At 38.2% G+C, this 20358-nt stretch overlaps 1 protein-coding gene across 6 annotated transcripts in view; it reads right to left on the reverse strand.

Moving 5' to 3' along the window:
• The window catches only part of BICD1 (BICD cargo adaptor 1), a 163697-nt gene extending 147141 nt beyond the window's left edge, over nucleotides 1-16556 (reverse strand). For 3 of the 6 annotated variants that reach the window (XM_036236672.1, XM_016131362.2, XM_016131361.2), the window contains exon 1: nucleotides 15877-16089. In XM_036236672.1, the coding sequence (XP_036092565.1) occupies nucleotides 15877-16089 (213 nt within the window). Of the gene's footprint in view, nucleotides 1-15876 lie in introns of all 6 variants that reach the window. The other 3 variants (XM_036236671.1, XM_016131360.2, XM_016131357.2) reach the window with 3 other exon arrangements.
• Between the last annotated feature and the right edge of the window lie 3802 nt (nucleotides 16557-20358).

Consider the following 20358-nt stretch of genomic DNA (forward strand, 5'->3'; position numbering starts at 1 on the left):
CTGTTTCATGAACTCAATACACATGTAACTTTCCTGCATGCAGCAAACTCTACCTCCCTAGTCACTTTAAAGGATATGAAATCATCAAAACCACGAAGTTCTTCATTCTTGCGTGTGAATGTACAGTAATGCCTACTAAGGAATTTAGAGTTAATTTACAATTTTCACACTATTTATATATTTAATATATAAATATACACACATTTATATGTAATACTCATAATAACTCTATAACTAATTAAGTAAAACTTAATCAATTTGAATGAATTCATGTATGTAAAGCACTGGAGAACCCCTTGACACATAACCAGCACTATGTAAGTCCAAACTATTACTTCTACCATTATAGTAATATTGTTATTGTTTTTTTAAAATGTGAGTTTTGAAGTCACACTGCTTGACTCAAATTTTGGTTCCATCACTGTCTAGACAAGTTATCTAATCTATCTGTGGCTCAATTTTCTCATTTATTTATATAATGGAAATAATAATAAAAACATCTACTTCACAGGCTATTGGGGGTTGAAATAAAATATATTAAATATTTAGCATAATATTATGTGGTAGGCAGCAAACATAATTTAGCAATTTTTACAGTTTAAATGTTTGGCCTTGGCCTCCTAGCCAATAAATAAAGAATATGAATTAAATCTCTGGTCTCCTAGTAAAGTTCTACAGCCACACTGCTGGGAAACATACAAAAGAGGCCATTTAATTAAATAGATAAAACTAAATAGTATGGTACAGTAACAAAAGGTAATATTGATTGCACATGCTGACACTAAGCGTGAAAGGCTTTATATGACATAAAGTAGCCAGATCAGATGCTCTAGTAGAACATACACCAAACACAGTACCTTGTTCTTTTCTATTATTTTTTTTTCCTTTTGGAAAAATATAGAAAGAAAATATACATCTCATTAATGAATCACTACAATAAATATTTGAGAGTATTACTTCGGGTCACAAAGCAAAATAACTTGTTAATAAAACAACCAACTTTAAAATACTAAGCATTCAGTGAAAGCCAGATTCATGATAAACCAAAACAGTACTTTAGCTCCAGGTATTAATAGCTATATCTGGAGCCGTAAGAAAACCTAATAATAAAGCTCCTAAATAAAGAACTGTGGTATGTTCAGCAAACGATCACCTCAATTTCTCAAGAACATTCACCCTGGGCACAAAGTGGCCGGTAAATACAGATAGACATCCTTCTATAGAGATTAAAGTTCACAGGGAGACTAGGATACTGAAGATCTGGGGAAGAAGACGAGAGAGTCTGAAGAAGAAGAAGGAAAGAGATGCCTAATTATTCTCTTTTCTCTACCGTCTTTCCCACACTCTCAAAATTCACTCATTATCTCATTTATTCATCAAAATGTCAAATGCAGTGGTTGGTGATAAAGTTGAATATGACAAAGAATCTGATATAGAAAACAGAAAACAGACACAAAAAATCAATAATCACATGACAGTAGCCTCAGGTTTTACAGAAGAACATCGAGGAGCATCGGCTAACCAGATCACAGACTTTGGGCAAGGTTACATGCCTGGTGCTCCTGGATATACTACCTCATTTGAAAATAAACATAAGCCTTGTTTTCTGCTCCTATTCAGTAGTAGATGGAGTGATGGAGGCTTTGAGTTCTAAGAGGTAGAACCCAGAATGAAATTTCGGTCCTCTTAATCCAAGCCCAGGGCTCTTTGTAAGGCACTATGATCCTACTCCAACTCCTCTACTTTCTCATTCCTCACTTTCCTTTCTCCTTTATTTGTTTTTCTCCCTAGAAGGGCAAAAGAGTGTCAGCATCTAGCTCAGAAGTCAAAACTCAAATGTCAACAAGGAAGTGACAGATGATGTAAATGAGGGAAGAATCCAGTAAGATGACGCAGATGAAATGGAATGATGGGGACCGTGACAAATTGTAGACTGATGCCCTTTCTGAAAGAAAAAGACTCACTCTACTCCAGCTTGCTGATGTCATGAGAAATTAGGGCTCAGCACTTTGTGAAATCTTCCAATTTTTGAAAGAGGTCTGAAATCCAGATTTTTTTTATGCGACTCTCCTTATTTAAAAAAATAAAAAATAAAAAACAAAAACAAAACAAAAACAAAGCTCTATACATCAAATATTTCTAAATCACTGGGCTGGATTCTGCCCATGGGATACCACTTTGCAGTCTCTGCTCCAGAAGAGAGAGGTGGCCAATCTTGCTGGCACTGCTCTCCATCACTCTGGTATTTCCCCTGTAGAGTTTAGCAACTAAGCAGTCATTGCAAAACAAACCACGGGGCTGGTGTAACTTTTGTTATCAGGTCTTTATTCCAATTGTATTGTATTAATGAGACAGGCGCATTTAATGACAGAGTCACAGTCCTCTGTTACAAATTCATCAAGTGCTTGACCCACCTCCCTACCAAGTAGCTTTTTGCTTTCTACTTAAACATCTTTATTAGCCAACAGGGCAGTCTCTCCTCAGAAGGGGCACTAATTTTCACTCTGCTCTTAGCCTTCCATACAGAAGGTCCTTCTTCATATCAAATTGAGTTTTGTATCCTTGTATCTGCCTCCTACTGGTTCCTGGATCATTATATCTAGAACATCATACTCCAGGAGTAGAGACACTGACATCTAGCATCATCACATTCTGGACACTGCTCCGCTTCATGCAGACCAAGGTCACATTTTTCAGGAGTCTGTTCACTTGCCACCCTGACCCACCGGCACTATAGCAGGATCTAGCATCACAGGCGGGTCAACAAAAATCAAGGGGAAACAAGCTGTTGTTTGTACCAGTCACATTTTTTATTTTAATTCCAGTTTAAGAATAGAAATATTCCATGTTTCTAGAGTATACACACCGCTTCCTAGAAATAAGTATTTTAACTCTGGTTTAAAAAATACTGACATCCATTTTAGCAACTGGATGGAGTTGGCTTCACAGAATATTAAAAAAGAATATATGGCTAGTTTGCTTGACTTCATAAGAATAAAAATGACTTAACATTTTAGCTTTGTAATAGAAACTAAGAAATATGGCTTAACCTCAAAGTGTATCATGAAACGTAGCCAACTTAAGTCCAGTAAATTACATCACAGACCATAATACCTATAGGATGACACTTGCTTTTCTGTCAAAGTCATGAATCCTTTCCAAATGTTAAATGCTTTTGGCAGACACATTTGTAAGTTCTTTTTTAAACAAAGCATCAAAATTTGGATCCATGGAATTTTCAAATTCAAATAAATATGTAATAATCTCCTAAATGTAATTGTGAAATAATTTTATTTCATTTTATCTCTTTATCCTATGATTTCTTTATATTCTTCTTAGCTCCTTATGAAAAAACCTAGGAGCCATCTTGATTTCTCCCTTTCCTTTGCTCTCACATGCAATAAATCAGCAAATCTGTCAACATACATCCTGAATCAGATCATTTCTCACCCCTATTAGATTCTCCCCCAGTCCAAGCCACCATCATCTAATACCGGCACTATTTCAACAGCCTCCTAACTTGGCTCACTCAGTCTTCAAAGAGCACTAGTGATCTAAAACATTTATCAGATCACATCACTCCACTGGCTGCCCGCTATGCTTAAAATAAAATCTAGACTTCCTACCAGGGCCCAAGGTCCTGGTCGCTGTCCACCCTCCTCTCTAACATCTCCCCCCGCCACCCTTTCTCCAGTTTTCAGGGGTTCTTGGTTGAGGGTAACACTGTCCCACTAGGGGGAGGGGATGTTTGGAATGTGTGACAATGTTTTTTTTCTTTTTCTTTTTTTCTTTATTGTTTTTAAATTGAGATGTAATTGATATATAACATTTAGGCGTATTAATTTTAGACATAAAACATAAATGGTTTGATATATGTATATATTGTGAAATAATTACCACGACAAGTTTAATTAACATCCATTGCCACACATGGTTGCAGAGTTTTTCTTCTTGTGATGAAAACTTTTAAGATCTACTCTCTTAGCAACTTTCAAATATACAGTACAGAATTGTTAACTATAGTCACCGTGCTGTACAGTGAGTGTTTTGCACTAACAACGACTTGGGAGGGCACCACTGGCATTTAGTGGGCAGGGCCAGGGATGGTGAACATCCTGCAGGAACCCACGGCCCCACCACACACATGTCCACGCACCCTAACGCCACTAACACCCTGGCCATTTTCACTAACACCAAGCTGATTCTCACTTTGAGCTCTTCCCATCTGCCCGCGACATTCAGCCTGGACCATGGGAATCTTTTCCCATTGCCCTTTCTCACCACTCAGGATGCATCTCCTTTGAAAGGCCCTCATTTCTAAAATAGCCTCCCCTACTATCACTCCTGACAGGCTTATTCATTTACCCTGCTTTATTGACTGTTTTAGCACCCATCACTATGCAAAATTATTTATTTTGGTATGTTGATCCCTTGAGGGAAAAAACTTTGTACCCTCAGCACCTAAACAATAGCAGGTGTTCAGTGATCATCTGTGAAATGAATAAATGTCTGTGGTTCTTTTTTATTTAAGATTAGGAATTTTAAAACTTCATCTCGATATATAGTCTCATTTAACCATTATTTGTAGTAAAGGAGAACAAAGTTTTGCCTAAAGCTGCCTTTTGGGATATTGATTTTAAGCTGGTTATTAAGAAACGAAAGACTCAGAAGAGTCAAGAACCCCTGACCCTCCGTCCTTTCCTACCGGAGAAATTCAAAGGGAAAGACCTATTCCAGGAAGAAAATTTTAGGATGTTCGCCTAGGCAGCCAGTTTGAACTAAGCACAGTGGATGGGAAGGCATCCAGCAGGGGCATGATTACTGGATCACCCTCTGTGTCTGTTTCTGGGTTGCCTGGCAAAAATTCACCTGCCAAGTATGCCCACTCTTCCTCCACTACCTGTCAATGGCCTGTTTCCTTTGACATCTCTTTTGTCCAAAATGACATTTATATCTAATTGCACTTCACTGTCTTTGGAATTTTCATTCTAACTCAGTGAATTTCACATTCCACGATTTTGATTTTTACGCAGCACAGAGAGGTAATGCAAATTTAAAATGTCCCAAGTCACCATCTAACTCTTTCACAGACTGGGAAAGAGGCTTTTTTTACGGAACAGTATTTCTGTAAACCTCAGACTACATTTGTAACTTCTGGCTCATGTGGTCAGGAGAGCAAAGATAGGACTGCTTCTAGGGATGACGATAAGCACATGTGACGGTTCTGAATCCACCAGAGTTCAGTGTGAGCATCACCTGTCAAAAGGCTCACAAACATATTTTCAAAACCAAGAACTGAAAAGTAATGCAACATAATTTTTTTTCTTCCAAATCACACTTTGAGAGTGAGAAATCAAAAGTTCAAAACAGGTCTAAGAAATGGGCTAAGGGAGAAGTGAAAAGTAGGGATATATGGGATTAAATCTAAATTTTAAAACATTATTTTACTTAAATGTACAGAAGTACTATTTAAACATATAGAAGTCTGTTAAGATGTTAAAGAATGAGTATAATTTGATTCTATGTTCCAGACATATATGATCTATGCTCAGAAGGGTCTAGATTAAATACTAAATGCTCACATTTCCACATACTTTCCAACACTGTATATTATCAATACTGAAAACTTATATAAATTGATTGGTTTAGAAAAGTGAAAACTAGTCACTATTACTAATTTACATTCACTTGAGTAAAATATTGAGCGTTCTCTCAGGTTCTCTATCTTAATCACTAAAATGAAAAAGGCATACAAAATTTGATAAGAAATAACTATAGTAATTAAGATAGAGAACCTGAGAGAATGCTCTTAAAGGGTTCTAGTTCTAAATTATTTTGAAATATTAACAAAAAAAGGTCTTCTTATTAGATTATTAGAATCAGATCACTAAACCATAGTTAATTCTGAATTACAAATACTAATTAAGAACCTTATCAGTTAAAAATAAATAATCAAAAGAGTCAAAAGATATTTATAACTGGTTTTCAAAATTTTAAAGTTATCTATAATTGGTTTTTAAATATATTATATTATTTCCTTTTTTCTAACTATTGCTTTTTCTTCCTAATTATATTTTCTTGAGATTTTTTTCTTGTGGTTTTGAGCTTAAAGGCTCTGTGCACATACAAGCATTAGCAGAAAGAAAGCCACACTGATTTCAAGGGGAAAAAAAATGGTTGTGTATGCCAAAAATATGATCTGCAAGATGACATTATCTTCAGCTCAACAAAAGAAGTCATGCACAAGATTAAACTCATCCTGTCTCCATCTAGTTAATTCACACCACGGTCAACTTTGAAAAATTTCCTAAAACCATCTAAAAAATGGCACTCGGTAGGGCTTATCACCAAGGCACGCCCACATTATAATATAAACCTCTTTCAATTTCAAAAATCGGTGGCTGAGGGCTCTTGGGCAATGGCATTTGATTCCACATTCGTCTGCAGTATGCAAGAGAAAAACAAAGACACATCATTTTGAACCTTCTATTACAGACCCACGCCAAACTGCAACAAAACATTCCTAAGGAAATTGCTACTGTTATTGTGTACTTCCCATAAATGTAAACAAGTTTCTTATTTTCAATTCTAAATTTAAAGATAGAAACATAGCCATTAAATATTACATTTTAGAGTAGTGCTTTTTCTCCATAAAATGTTTGAAAATGGTAAGCATGCATAACCAAAAGAATAATGGAAAATAACCCCAGAAGTTAAAGCTCAATCCATCTAAGCAATTCTGTTTTAATATTCCATTTCTAAACTCTTAAAGTTGGCATAAACAATTGCAAAGAGTAGAACAAAAGAATAGACACGAAAAAGGAGACAACTTTTAAAAGACTTTAAACAATGCTGAATGATAGAAAATTAAACGCAGTCTAATTTCACATACATCTTAACTATCTAATGCAGGTTTTTGAGGATGTTTGTAGGTTTCCTGAAAGGCTTTACCGTGTCTTAATTTTCACAAGTCAAATCAGAAAAGTAAAAAGACTGTGCAGTTAAGGTTTACATATCAGCTCATAACGTCCCAGTTTTTCTTACCAAACACTTTTATCCCTATGGAGGCATTTACCCCTCGAGTTGGAGGTTTCTAGGAGAGAGGTTCTCAGTCCTCACTGCACCTATGAGGGAGTAGGATTAATATAGTGAAGAGCCAGCTCTACCTCCAATGACTCTGATTAAAGTGTACCAAAGTAGGGTCTGAGAAGCAGAAATTTTACAAGTCACTCAGGTGATCTTAATGAGTAGTCTGTATCAAAAGTCACTGGTTCTGACCCATCTCTTTTAAAGAAGCCCTGGGCGGGGCTGAGGGTAGGTTGATAGGCTCTGCTCAAATACTTCCAATGTTGAGACACAAAACCTCATTCAAAAAATCCAAAGTCAGTATATTACTTTATAGATAGTCTTTTTTCAAATATGAAAGGTTATTTTTACAAAGCGTGGTGACCCAGCATTTCCCCTAACTACTACAGAGTTCTAAGCTCCTTGCATTTGTCTCTCTTCTTAAAAATCACTTCCCCCAATCTACACAGGACTGGCTCCTCCTCATCACTTAGGTCTGAGCCCAAATCACCTACTCAGAGAGGCTTTTCTGGTCATGCTTTCCCCAGCCAGGCTCCATCTCTTCACTCATGACATTTCTCATATCTGAAGCCCATGTGTGCTTGTTGACTATCTCCCAGGTCTGAAATATGAGCTCCATTCAGGTAGCTCCTCCATCTTGTCTGTCTTGTTCAACATTGTATCTTCAGCAAGTGGCATATTGCTCAAAATAGTAGCCACTCAATACAAATTTTAGAATGAATAAATGAAACAGAACAAGAAGTAATGGGCAATCTAAAGCAAAAAGAAAAACTCACATTGGTATATAATATAAATAGTTTACAATGCAGATTATAAAACATTGTACTGTGTAAATGCAAAATATATAATTGTGTATTTATGTGTGTGGGAAAACAAAGATTCTGCTGCAGATCTGGGACGGAGGGTAGGGGAACAATATAGGACATCCCAGAGTTGGTGAGGGTCATGGTCCAGTGCAGGGCCCCACACCAGAGGGGGTGCATTAGTGGAATGAGTAAATAATCAATCAACCAATAATGGATGTATGAGAAGGCAGAGGTGGCTCCAGAGAGCTCAAGGGCAATGGGGGTATACCTAGAAACCACTCGCCCATCCCAGGGGTTTGTGGAAAGGGAGACAGAAAAGAAGTGAAATAGCAATCAATCTGGGCTGGTGCCCAGCAGGAGATGACAGGTGAGCACCTGATGAGTTAGGGGGCCATTTGAAGGTGGGGGTTGAAAAAAGTGGGCTAGGGGGATTGGGTTTGCAGTTTCCTGGTATGAAAATGTTTATCTTTCTCAATAGGAGATGTCTCTGAGAATAAATAAACATTCATTTTTGTGAAACAACAAAAAGAAAGAAAAAAAATTCTGGAGCACCCTCCCTCCCGACCTCAAAACAACCATATAGCTTCAAAATGTATAGTGTCATTGAAATTTCCCCAAATTTACAGATGTAATCATCTTAAACTTTTCTATTATGTATCAGTTTTGTTCTGAAAATCAAGCGAAACATAAATCGTAATGAAGCTAAATTTTGATATACTTTGAAAACATTCCAAATGTTCAAAAGTCCTAAATACTGTCAAATGCTAAATGTTAAAACAGAAAAAAAAAAAATTTAGGCATTAGAAACACTCTGATCTGGTGGTGGAGAAGGGAATATAAAAAATAGAAACATATGAAATTACTTGGAACATCCAGAATGATAAAAATCAAGAATATTCAGACTAGGAGGGTAACTCAGAGATCATTCTGTATAAACCCCTTTTCAAGCATGAAATAATCAAGACAGTACTCCCAGCGAGTGGTCAGCTAGAACTTCCTTAAACTTTTCTGGTGACAGGGAACCCACTACTTCATAAAGAAGTCTGCTTCATTCCATTCTTGCAAAACTATACTTGAGACTTCTTTATTTTGATCCACAATCTAGCTCTCAGAGACTCACTGGGCCTTGTTCTGCTCTCTAAAGCTAAGTACAAACACGTCAATGAAAACAAACTCAATGAATCGGTTCTATAACAATACAGGCATGATTACAGAGGTAAAGTCAATCCAGAAGGGAAATGAGTTTGGGTCTAGTATTCAAAGAGAACTACGAATTTTATTTAAAAAAAAAAAAACAAAACTGGAGGAATAGAGTACAAGTGTGAAAACAGGTGGATTTTCCTGGATGGAGATGAGCAGCTAAAGTGGAAATGAATAGCAAGAAAAATACAGAAAACGGTCCATGCATAGCTCTGAAGGCTAGGTGAAAATCATGGTAATGAAGCAAGAGTATTCTATACTTTATAAAAAGAATGAATTTGAAAAGACAGGTAGATAAATAAGTAGACTAGATAACTCTGAAACACAGCATACAGAAGTTTAGAGCTGATAAAATAATAGTGATCATCTCTTCCAACCCCTTACTTTTATAGACAAAGTAATTAAATCCCAGGAAGAAAAATGTATAAATTGCCACAAAAAAAGAACACTCTTGTAGAACATTTTCCTGTCCTATCCTGTCCCTCTTCTCTCCATTGCCTGTATAACATGCTGAATCTGAGATGCTGTATAAGATCCTTAACCAGCTATTTCAAAACTCAACTCTCACAGGGCAAAGATGGGAGATGTAGTGAGTCCCAACCGCCTGGATCGTCTTGGCTTCTTGCCAAGACCCAGTATGGGCAGAATGTGGCCACACTGCAGGACTGGTTTTGATCGCCACGGAAACTAACCACCTATAATGCTGATACATACATAGTTCCATCCAGCCAAGATAAGGAATCAAATTTGCTGATAATTCACTCACAATATTTCCCATTTTTTTCCCTTGGTATCATCACTCGGATCTGCCAGGGGACAACCAAATTCCTTTAGTATCTTTTACACACAAACCTACATTAGTTTTCTCTATGCTTACCACTCAAGCTATCTTCAGAGCAGAACCTGGGCCACCTAACCCCACCTCCCAGTCCCATCCACACTCCCTGAGGCTCTCTGGTTTTCTTCTCTCATCAGTCCCATTTTCTTCACACTTTAAACATCAGTACCTTAAAAATACATTCCTGTCCTAGAAATACCAGCATTTTAAAAGGGCATACTGTAAAATGAAAAACACAAGATTGCAGAGTAATATGTATGGCACGATCCCACTTTCACAAAAAAAAAAAAAAAAAAAAAAAAACCAAGAATGACAAAAAAAACTTGCATATGAATTCACTTGTTTAAAGATATGTAAAATAAGTATAAGAGAATACTCAGCAAAGTATTAGCAATCCGGACAGATCTGGGAGAAGGGGAAGCTATTAATTTGTATATGATTTTTATCTAACTTGGATTGTCGCCATAAACTGTCATAATTATACAATCGTAATTTTTAAATAGTAACTGAACTCTTATGATCAAAAAAAAAAAAAAAACTTAAAACACTAATGGAATTTCAAGTATCAGTCAGAGAGGGGTTTGTGCTATTGCTCCCAGCTCTCTTAGGTCAGCAAGGGGTAGTTTTCCACCTAGGCCGCCCTCCGGGGCCTCACTGGGCCAGCCCAGCTTCTCTGCCCATGGCTTATTAGTTTGCACAACTCCTAACTAAGAATGCAATCTGAACTAGTAAAAATGTAGTTAAATTGCTCATTTAGTCTATATTCTGGAAATTAGGTTTGAATAAAATGACGATTACACGAATCATTCATATGTTTTATTACATTGAGAGTATTTGAAGCTCATGCAATTTACGTCTCCCCTCACAGAAAGCATGAATTAAAAGGACTCACATATCTGGGCAATTAACTTTACCCTCTAAAACTGCTCTTTCCCATAGGACCTTCCCTTATGAGTGGAACCACCTTCTATTCATCCTGAGATTCTCAGCTCAGCCCTTTTCCTCAGTTTCCACATTCAGTCACATCCATCACCAAGTTGTACCCTACACATCCTAAGAAGCTCCTAGGTTTGTTCCCTCCTCACTACCCCTACTGTCCCTGAAACAGCTCCGATTAATCCCCTGTGACCAAACCATGAACTTCCAAACTGTATTATGACAGATGTTTTACCCTCTCAGGTAATAGTGAGGTGATAACAAAGTGAGCTTCTTCCCAAACCAAATTTCACCACTTACTTAGTTTTGCAGCCCTAAGAAGAATCCTTAACCTCTCTAAGACCCATGTACCTGCCTCTTCTCATACAGTTCGCGTAATACCTACCTTGTAAAAGGATATTATAAGAATTAGAGATAAAGAAAGCAAAACGCCTATTCCTAAGTGGAGCTTTGTACATAGTTCAATGTTTTATTATTTTTATTATTTTCTAATCTGTAAAAACAGGCAATAAGCCTGAGTTACTTTGAAAATTAAAATAACACCTAAGGCAGCAAACACAGTTACTAAATATTTCCTTTCATTTCTTTTTAATGGTTCCCCATTCCCAAGACAAAATGTGGCTACTAGACTTTCCCACTTTCATTCCTGCCACCTGACTTCACATGCCTCTCCTTTGGCGTATTGAATTATTTAATAGTAAGACTATGCATCTCTTCATGCCCTTCTCTCCTTCAAAGCCATATTTACAGGTATAACCTTATATGTAAAACGGTCCTTTACTAGATATTTCAACCTGCAGGTAATTATCATAGTTTCAAATTTGGAGTGCAATATCTATAAGGTACAAATGTATTTAAGGGGACAATAGGGCAGAATAGTCATAAGCATGAAATTCTGAAAAATTCTTCAAATCATAGCTGCTGTACATGGTCATGCAAACATAGTAAATGTGATGAAACATTATAAAATCTCGCTAAATGATATCTGAGAAATAACTTTGCCAGAAATGAAATGTTGGGTTGAAATCAAAAGGAAAGATGATGCAAGGTAAAGCAATTGGGTTAAAAAAAAAAGAAAAAGAAAAAGAAATGTGATTGAAAGCGACTATGTTTGTTGAAGTTGTTTGTAAAGTTTCTCAATGCATATATTGATATATTTTACATGTTTTAATTTGATAAATATGATCAATACAAATATTTATTCTTTAAAAACAATAAGAGAAAAAAATACTAGCGTACGTAAGTATTCATTTTTTCTATGTTTAGTCATAGACTGGAAAAGATATCTGGAGTTCCCCCTATATGATTTCATGATTAGAATTTATAGGCTTAAAAGAAGCTAATAATATTTCTAAGTATATGAGGGGGAAAAATTAGATCTTTAAAGAGAAAGCCTGGTAATTAAATGGCTTTCATCAAGTGTGTAAAAATCTCTAAAAGTGTGTAAGTTAAGTGTTTATTTATTGAATGATTTCATTCGAGCCCTGAAAAAGCATACCATGTTCTCCAAGAGAAGCTATTCAATACCCAGAAAGTGCTCCTCCAGCAGCTGGTCCATCCTTGGCATCACAGTTGAGAAAATGAGTTGAAGATTCTGAATCTATAGTCTACTGTAACCGACCTGCAAAACTTTTCTAAAGATGTTGCATGGATATGTTTTCTAAAATGCTACCAGAATTGCTGAATCATACCTTTCTTAGGGGATATTTTTCATCTTTACTACATTTAAAATTTCAGCCATTTTTCAAGTTTTTAAAAAATGAAAAATTTACACACTAGGAGTTTTTTTTTAATGCACATCTATTTTAAGTTTTCAAATTATTTTAGAATCATGACTCCTTCAAATACTACTTTGGCCTGGAGACAGATGCGGTGCTGATTTATACACATCCCAAACACAAAATTAACTGGGTATGGGTGCCACTCAGGTCAATGAAAAGCAAGCATTATTTGCCAAATCATAAAATCATGGTCAAGAATGCTAGTGGATATGTGGATTTGTCCAGCTGCCCAAGTATAATGAAAAAGAGAACATGATAACATCGGAAGTCATCCTCTTTTCAGATCCTTAGTACTTTTCTTTCAAGTATATTCTTTTGGGAATAGAAGAATTACAGCAGTCATGTAAGCACAGGGCAGAGCTCTAACGATATTGGGCAGGCCAGGCCAAAAAGCAATCTGGACTGAGAAAAGGACATGACTAGAAAAAAACAAATGACTTCATCATCTTGATTTTGCACATCTTTAGGCAACGCTGCTCACTTGCATTATTGTCATAGCAGTGTACAGCCTGGAAAGGAAAGAAGCGACATTGCTGGGCACTGATTCTCAAAAACAAAATGACCTGCAAAGACTGAGCTCTGTTGCTACACTGAGAATTACTAATGTTCGACTTGGACCTAGTACAGTATTTTTCTGTTGACATTCCTATAAACTGATCTAATCATCTTGAAATGAATCATATTTGCTGAAAGGGCCCAGAAATAAGCCAAAGATTTATTTTATACTTGGCTTTATAGATATAATACATCATTTACTATATATACCTGAACATGAACAAAACTTCCTTTTGAAAAATGGAAGGACTCACAAAGCATGTTTTTCAAAAATGACTTCTATGTGATATCATCATTGGAATATCTATCTAAGTGTGCACAATTATTTTGGATTTACTTTTTAAACAGGAAGTATTATTGAGACTAATTTAGCTCATTTAAATAATACTCCCAACTAAAGTACATATGATGGTTAAAGGATAAAAATAACAGGTCTCACTATCAAATAATCGAGTTAATGATTATTTTATTACTTTAAAATGAATTTTATATAATTGTACAAATCAGTCATTAGGAACCTAAAACTGAATTATATTTACGCTAAATGAAACTCAAAACACATGTCAACAAGTATCATTTAGTAAAAATCATCCTGATAAACACTTATTAATCTCAAGCTATACAAAATATGCCTTGAAATTTTTATAGGAAAAAATTATAATTGGCATTTCCATTATTTTGCATTAAGAAACTAGAGTTATATTATTCCTATAAAACACTGTTTTCTAACTTACTCCATTATTGCCGTAGAAAATAATTCAGGTTGTTTTTTTAATCTTAGTCACAGCCTAATTTTCTTAAGTCTTTCTCTGACACTAACCAATACTGACTAGTGAATGTTTGATAAAGGTATTTTCTTCCAGTATAAATTTATTCTTACAAAAAATATTGATTATACACTCACTATGCTAGGCTTTGTGTTGAAGATTTTGGATGCAAAGTAAATTAAGACAAATTCCTTGCCTAAGAGCTCATGGCCTAGTGAAGGCAAAAGACAACTGCATTAAGGTTTACTATGCCGGGTAAGTGCAATGACACAGAAAAAAACCCTAGAAGGGTTATTTAACTTGAGCGCGAAGGTCAGTTAAAAGTTATATTCCATTTAACTACATTTCATTAAATTAAGTCTACCTACTTATCAAGGAGGTGATGGCTTAACACTGCCTGGTTTGCACTTCCTTGTCTTGGGAAAGCAGTTTTGACAGGTGCTGACAACATCAAAACATCTCTCGGAATTACGATCAGCATTCAGCCTCCTGACTTCACAACGTTTAGCATCACTGAACTTAAATGTATCAGCCTAAGACCTAATCTAAGTTGAAAAATACCAGTAAGTCCAGCTGTCGTTAAGAACATGTACACAGTAAGAAAAACATGAACTAGAAATTCACAGCCTGATACACAAAATTCAAGGTTCCAGGTAGAGTTGTTACCATATATTTATTTTTTGGAATTTAGACATCAAAATAAAAACAAGACATACCTGAAAGTGTAAATGCTTATCATTTTGTGTACTAAATTAGAAGGCAAGTTGATTAATTATACCATAAATCATGTTTTTAAAACAAGATGACTCTCCCAAAATAAAACTGACTATATTATAAGAAAAACATTTTTGATAATATTGTATACCAAAATAGAATTTAAAATCCCAATATGCACCTAAAAATAAAGAGTTGTTGCATAGAAAAGCAATGTGTACATTTACATTTCTAACTGGTTACTTGCTACCCATAGTGCCTCAGGAATCAGATAAAAAGAACTGAGCTCCTTCAACAACATGTATAGTCTTATGAGTGTTTGATAGGAAATCAAAGCACATTCATTATTATCTTCCAATACATTAGCCAGACTTTAAAAGAAGCCAGATGCCAAAAGACCAAGGAGAACAAGTATCCATTTGTGATATTTAGTTTTATAAATACTGTCATTTCAAACAGAAGAGCCTCATTTGAAATGCATGGCTAGCCACGTAGTTAATCTTTACCATTCTTCACATCATTTGTAGAGAAGTTGAATTTTCCTTGGTCGGTGACCTTATAAGACTTGTGCATGGCCCAGCCTGCCTCACTCAGGTGAAATCAAGGCGGCGGGATCAACCAGCAGAGTTGTTTTTCTCCCGCAGCCCAATGACAAGAAGGACTAAAGCCAAGGAGGATATAGATTGCCCAGCCTTTGTCAAGTGGGATTGGCGGGACCTCTTCTAACAGCTCCCTTTCTCATCAAGGAGCGGTTACATTCAGCAAAAGGCTGAAGCACCAGATTCTACATCCTGAAATTGTGGATCCTTGGCACAAACCTACTCATCGCCTTTGTGGATTATGGGATTGTCGCTGAAATCTGGGTTTGCAATAACAACAGTTTTGAGAAGTTTGATTTACACATTCCAACCCAGTTGAAAATCGCCTTAGAGTGCTGAGACTTCAAGACTTTTATGACTCTCCTCCCCCATAGCCATTGCATTCCAAATTCCAGTTTATACATTCATTTCCTGGGCAATTTTTCTCTTGTGGGGAAAACAATGGACTCTTTCAATCTTCTCTTATCAATAGAGGGCTCTAAGATGAAGAAAATTCTTTCAATAGCATCCTTTCCGACTTCTTTATAAATGATGAGTAGGCGTGGGGGTGGGGGAGAAGGGTGCTGAGGAGAGAAGAGGTAACAAACAACTCACCTCTTTCAGCTGCTCCAGCTCCTGTTTGAGGCTGTCGTACTCAGCCTCCAGCTCGTCGTACTGCTGTTTGAGGGTCAACTTCTCTTCCAGGACCACCAGCCCGTACTCGGCAGCCTGGATCTTCTCGTGGGTGGTCTCTGTGAGCTCCTTGGTCAGCCTCTCTATCTCAGTCTTATAATGGTCCACAGTCTGCAATACCTCTTCTGCGGCCATAGCCCCGGTGGAAGGAGGCAGGAGAGGGTCACAGGATGGGGAAGATGAATGCAAACAGGCGGGGCAAGGGAAAAGAAAATGGGAAGGGACGGGTAAAAATGGGAAAGAAAAATGTGACTGGGTGAACGAGCAGAGCGATGCTCTGACTGGTCCTCCGGCGGCAACAGCTACACTGCCCGAGAAACTGACATGAAATGCAACATGGAGAATGCAGGAGAGAGGATCGGGGCGCGGCGGCGGCGTGTCTTCTGGGCTGGCCCCTGCGTGCGGTCAGCAGCCGTGCGGCATGGCCCGGGCTGCAGCGGCCGGCGGCGGCGAGGGGCTCGGGGTTCTGCTTCTTCAGAGGCGCCCGGCCGCCATGTCTCCCGGGCAGCGTCACTGCAGTCTCCCGGGCCCGGCACGCTCCGGCTCGCGTCTCGCTCGCTCGCTCCACCTGCTCCCTCTGGCCGCGCCGCAGCCGGTGCGGAATGATGCAGTCTCGGCCCCGCTCCCTCCCTTCGCGCCTGACCGGGGCTCCGAGCAGGGGGCGGGGAGGCGTGTGGAGTCAGCGCGGGGGGAGGAGGGACGGATCCGACGGAAACATCCCGAGGCGCCTCCCGCCCGACGCTCTGGCCGCCGCCGCCGCCCCCGCCGACTGCACCGGGGGGCGCGCGCGCGGCACAGAGGCGGAGGAGGGGGCAGAGGAGGAGGCGGCGGGACGGGGCGCGCGCGGGCTGGGAGCCTTCGCCCTGCCCTGCCCTGCCCGCCTGGCTCGTTGCGGGCGGGAGTTCCTCCCAGGGCTTTGCCCAGGAGGACGTTGAAGCCCCCGACAGTGGCGTGCGCGCCCCTGTGCTCTCGCTCAGCCGTGAGCACAAGCTCTGCAAACGGCCTGGCATCGGCGCCTTCCCTAAAGAAAAGCAAACAGTAACTAACGCACTCGGGGCCCGCGCACCTCCTCGACCCCTGGGCTCGCAGCGTTCTTCCCCGGCTTCCTGCGCCCAAACGCCGTGTTTCCAAAGCCTGCCGGACGCGCCCCAAGGCTCCCGCTTCCACCCCCTTCTTCCTCCCTTCTCCCTCCTTTCCCTATTTTGGACTGGTTCACCTCACACTGTCAACAAATAACCTGATTCCCACCTTAGGAAAGTCTTTACTGAAGATTGCTTGCCCTTGCCCAAGCTTTCCGTGCCCAGCTTATCACAAGATCACTACCTACTCAGAAAAAGATCTCTGTAATGCAGGCACCCAGGAAGCGTTTAGGTGCTCTCGTTTGTGGCCCCAGTAATCCTACTCTATGGATTCTTCAATAAAGGAAAACTGCATGAAATTTCCAATATACGGTATCAACAATACCCTACAATAAACATTTTTCGAATAAGAGCTAATAGTTCTTGAGACCATGCCATGTGCCAAACATTCTCTGAGTGTGGTACATGCATTCTCTCCCATCTTAACAACTCTGAGGTAGGAACTGCTATCCCCATTTACAGGTGGTGAAAGATAGACAAGGGGAAATTGAGTGATTTGCCCAAGGCAGACAACTCTTAAGGGTGAAGCCAAAATTATTCCTAACTCCAAAATCCTGAACCGGATGATTACATTGGCTTCACCTTTACTAATTACTAATATAAACCCCACAAGTAAATATAAATTGCTGGCAAAATGACCACTTTAATCAATATGAACAATGATGATGCAGAGTCACAAATGGTGATAGAGGCAAAATCAGAGTGAAAGGGAATAAAGAATAGAGAAGAGAAAAGAATACAGTGCAACCAAGAGAAGAGAAGAAATAGGAGCAAAAAGAGCAATTTCTGTGTAACTAGGAAGCTATGGGATCAACAGAGCAAGAGTCTGACCAGTCCCTCCCCTCTCTCTTGGGTGGCACTTATTACACAGCTTTTTCTCAGTAGCCAGGAGGTATTCAAAACACACACACAGCTTTCTGAGTTATAAAGTAGGACTCAACTCTATCATCATTGTGTGCATGGTAAAGAAAAAGACAGTTGCTGATGGTGTGGGAGGAGAGCAAATGACGATACCCTTATAAAACCTTGACAAATAGGCTCTCTAGATGTGATTATCAGTGTCTCCAAAAACTGGCAAGAAAGTTCCCTTCCAGATGCTGACAATTACAACATAATATTCTCTGATAAATATCAATCAATCAATCAATCAATCAATGGAGAAAACACTTGAAACTGTGACCACTATGAATTCTAACCTGTCAGAGAAGCGGGGATGATAATGACCACATTTCACTTATGCTGCCTTGACCTCACATTGCAACTGAGAAGCCCATCCTGGGTGCTCCTGTAGCACCCATCTGCTATAACAATGGTGAATGATCATGAACTGCTGAAGAGAAAAGAGATGAAACCTGTAATTGCATTTAGCCAAACTGCCTTCTATCCAGCATGCCCCTGGCCATGCCAAAGGGATCTTAACACTTGCTGTAGATTACCTGCATCTCCCTTTCTTTTGTATCAAACGAAAAATGGAGTTTGCCTCTGTGACTTTCCTTTTTCTAAGTTCCATTGCTGGCCATTCCTTATGCTCTATCCTGTACCATTTTCTGATTGATACGCTTTTGTTAATGTATTCAGTCTGACTTCATTCAAACATGTACAGTATTCTAACACTTTAAGATTTTGTTTATTATGACTTTGATCTTTTCTATGTCAATATTTAACTTAAAGAAATTAGACTTATTTGCTTATACTGCATACCATACTCTTCTGGTACTGCACAGTTACACTTCTCATGTATATGTCATACTTATCTTGTATATATAGATATAGAGATACAAATATAGGTGTGGGTATCAATATAAATAGGTATAGGTTTAGATATAAATATAGATGTATCAGTGACAAGTATCTAGAAAATTATTTCTTAAACATTCTTGGAAGGAGAGTTCCCTCATATTTCTTTATTCTAGCAGTCTCCAATTACTTATGGAACTGTCTTACTTAAAATATTTAGGAAAAATTGTATTTTGTGACTTAGTACCTCAAACAACCTCTCACCAACTCTGTCAGCATAAATACTGCAATTTTTTGTTCTCGTTCATTCTATTATTAAACATATGTTTATTAAGTACTCATTATGTCCTAAGTACAACTGTAGGCATTGTAAAATCAATGACCAATGAGAAGTTAATGGTCAATGGTTCCTGAGCTCATGGAACTTCTGCTCTGGGAAGGACAAATAAACAAAAAAGAAGCCAACAAAACAGACAAAACAACAACGACCTACATTTTGTTAATAACCAATGAGATCGAACCTTCTAACCACTTCATTTATTTCTTTATCATTTATATGTCTTCTCTTTCTTTCCATCTTTTGCAATTTTCCTATCAAGGTTTTTGTGGTTTTACTTTTATCTATTTAAATAAGATGAGGGACTCTATTTTCTATGTTTCCAGTCATCTGCTGAGAGAGGAGAAGATAAGGCTGTAGAGAGGCTTGAGGGAAGTAATTGTCAGAGGCAATGAAAAAGAGGTGACCAGGAACACATCAATAGATGCTTGGGTCAGCATGTGGGGCCTGCAGAGTGAACTGCCATCTTATTAAGTGAGGATGGACGCATAAAAGCAAAACACATCTCACACACAGTTAACAGCATATTTCCATAATCTAACTCTCTTCTTGTCCTTTTAAAACATGAACAATTTCAGGAGAAAAAAGTTAAGATTTGTTCTTTAGATTGAAATAAAATTCCTTGAACTACAAAAAAACTTCAAGATTATCATCAAACAATTCTCTGTAGCAAAGACTGTGAAAGAGTAATTATTTTTTGTAACCATGGAAACCTAGTTGATACCATGGCTATATAACCAACTTGCATAAATAATTTTTAGTAAACCAGGTCAAACAAATCACTATATCTCCTAAAATCATTTCATTTTTAAAAATGCCTTCTCTCATTGCCGATGGAGGGAAGGTAGATGGTTTGGCATTGGGCTATCTACCCAGCGCAACTTCTTAGCTTCTCTTTTTTGACATTTTAGCTTTTACTGTTCTTTTTGAATTTTTTTAATAAGTACAAAGCACATGCCATAATATTTCCCTAATCTGTCCTCTTATTTCTCCTAATAAAGTGTTTGGATATACCAGCCTATTTTCATGAGGATATTGAGAGACCAAAGCATGCTATGCCCAGCCATTGACCACATGCTAGACAAAGCTACACAAACCTCACGGACAATTTATTTCACATGCAACTACAGTCTTCGGGTGATTAAGAAAAACCTAGTTACAAGCTCTTGATGTTCAATTTGGTAAACAGAC

This window comes from Rousettus aegyptiacus, unplaced genomic scaffold, assembly GCF_014176215.1.
Source record: "Rousettus aegyptiacus isolate mRouAeg1 unplaced genomic scaffold, mRouAeg1.p scaffold_m13_p_2, whole genome shotgun sequence".
In the NCBI taxonomy this organism is placed as follows: Eukaryota; Metazoa; Chordata; class Mammalia; order Chiroptera; family Pteropodidae; genus Rousettus; species Rousettus aegyptiacus.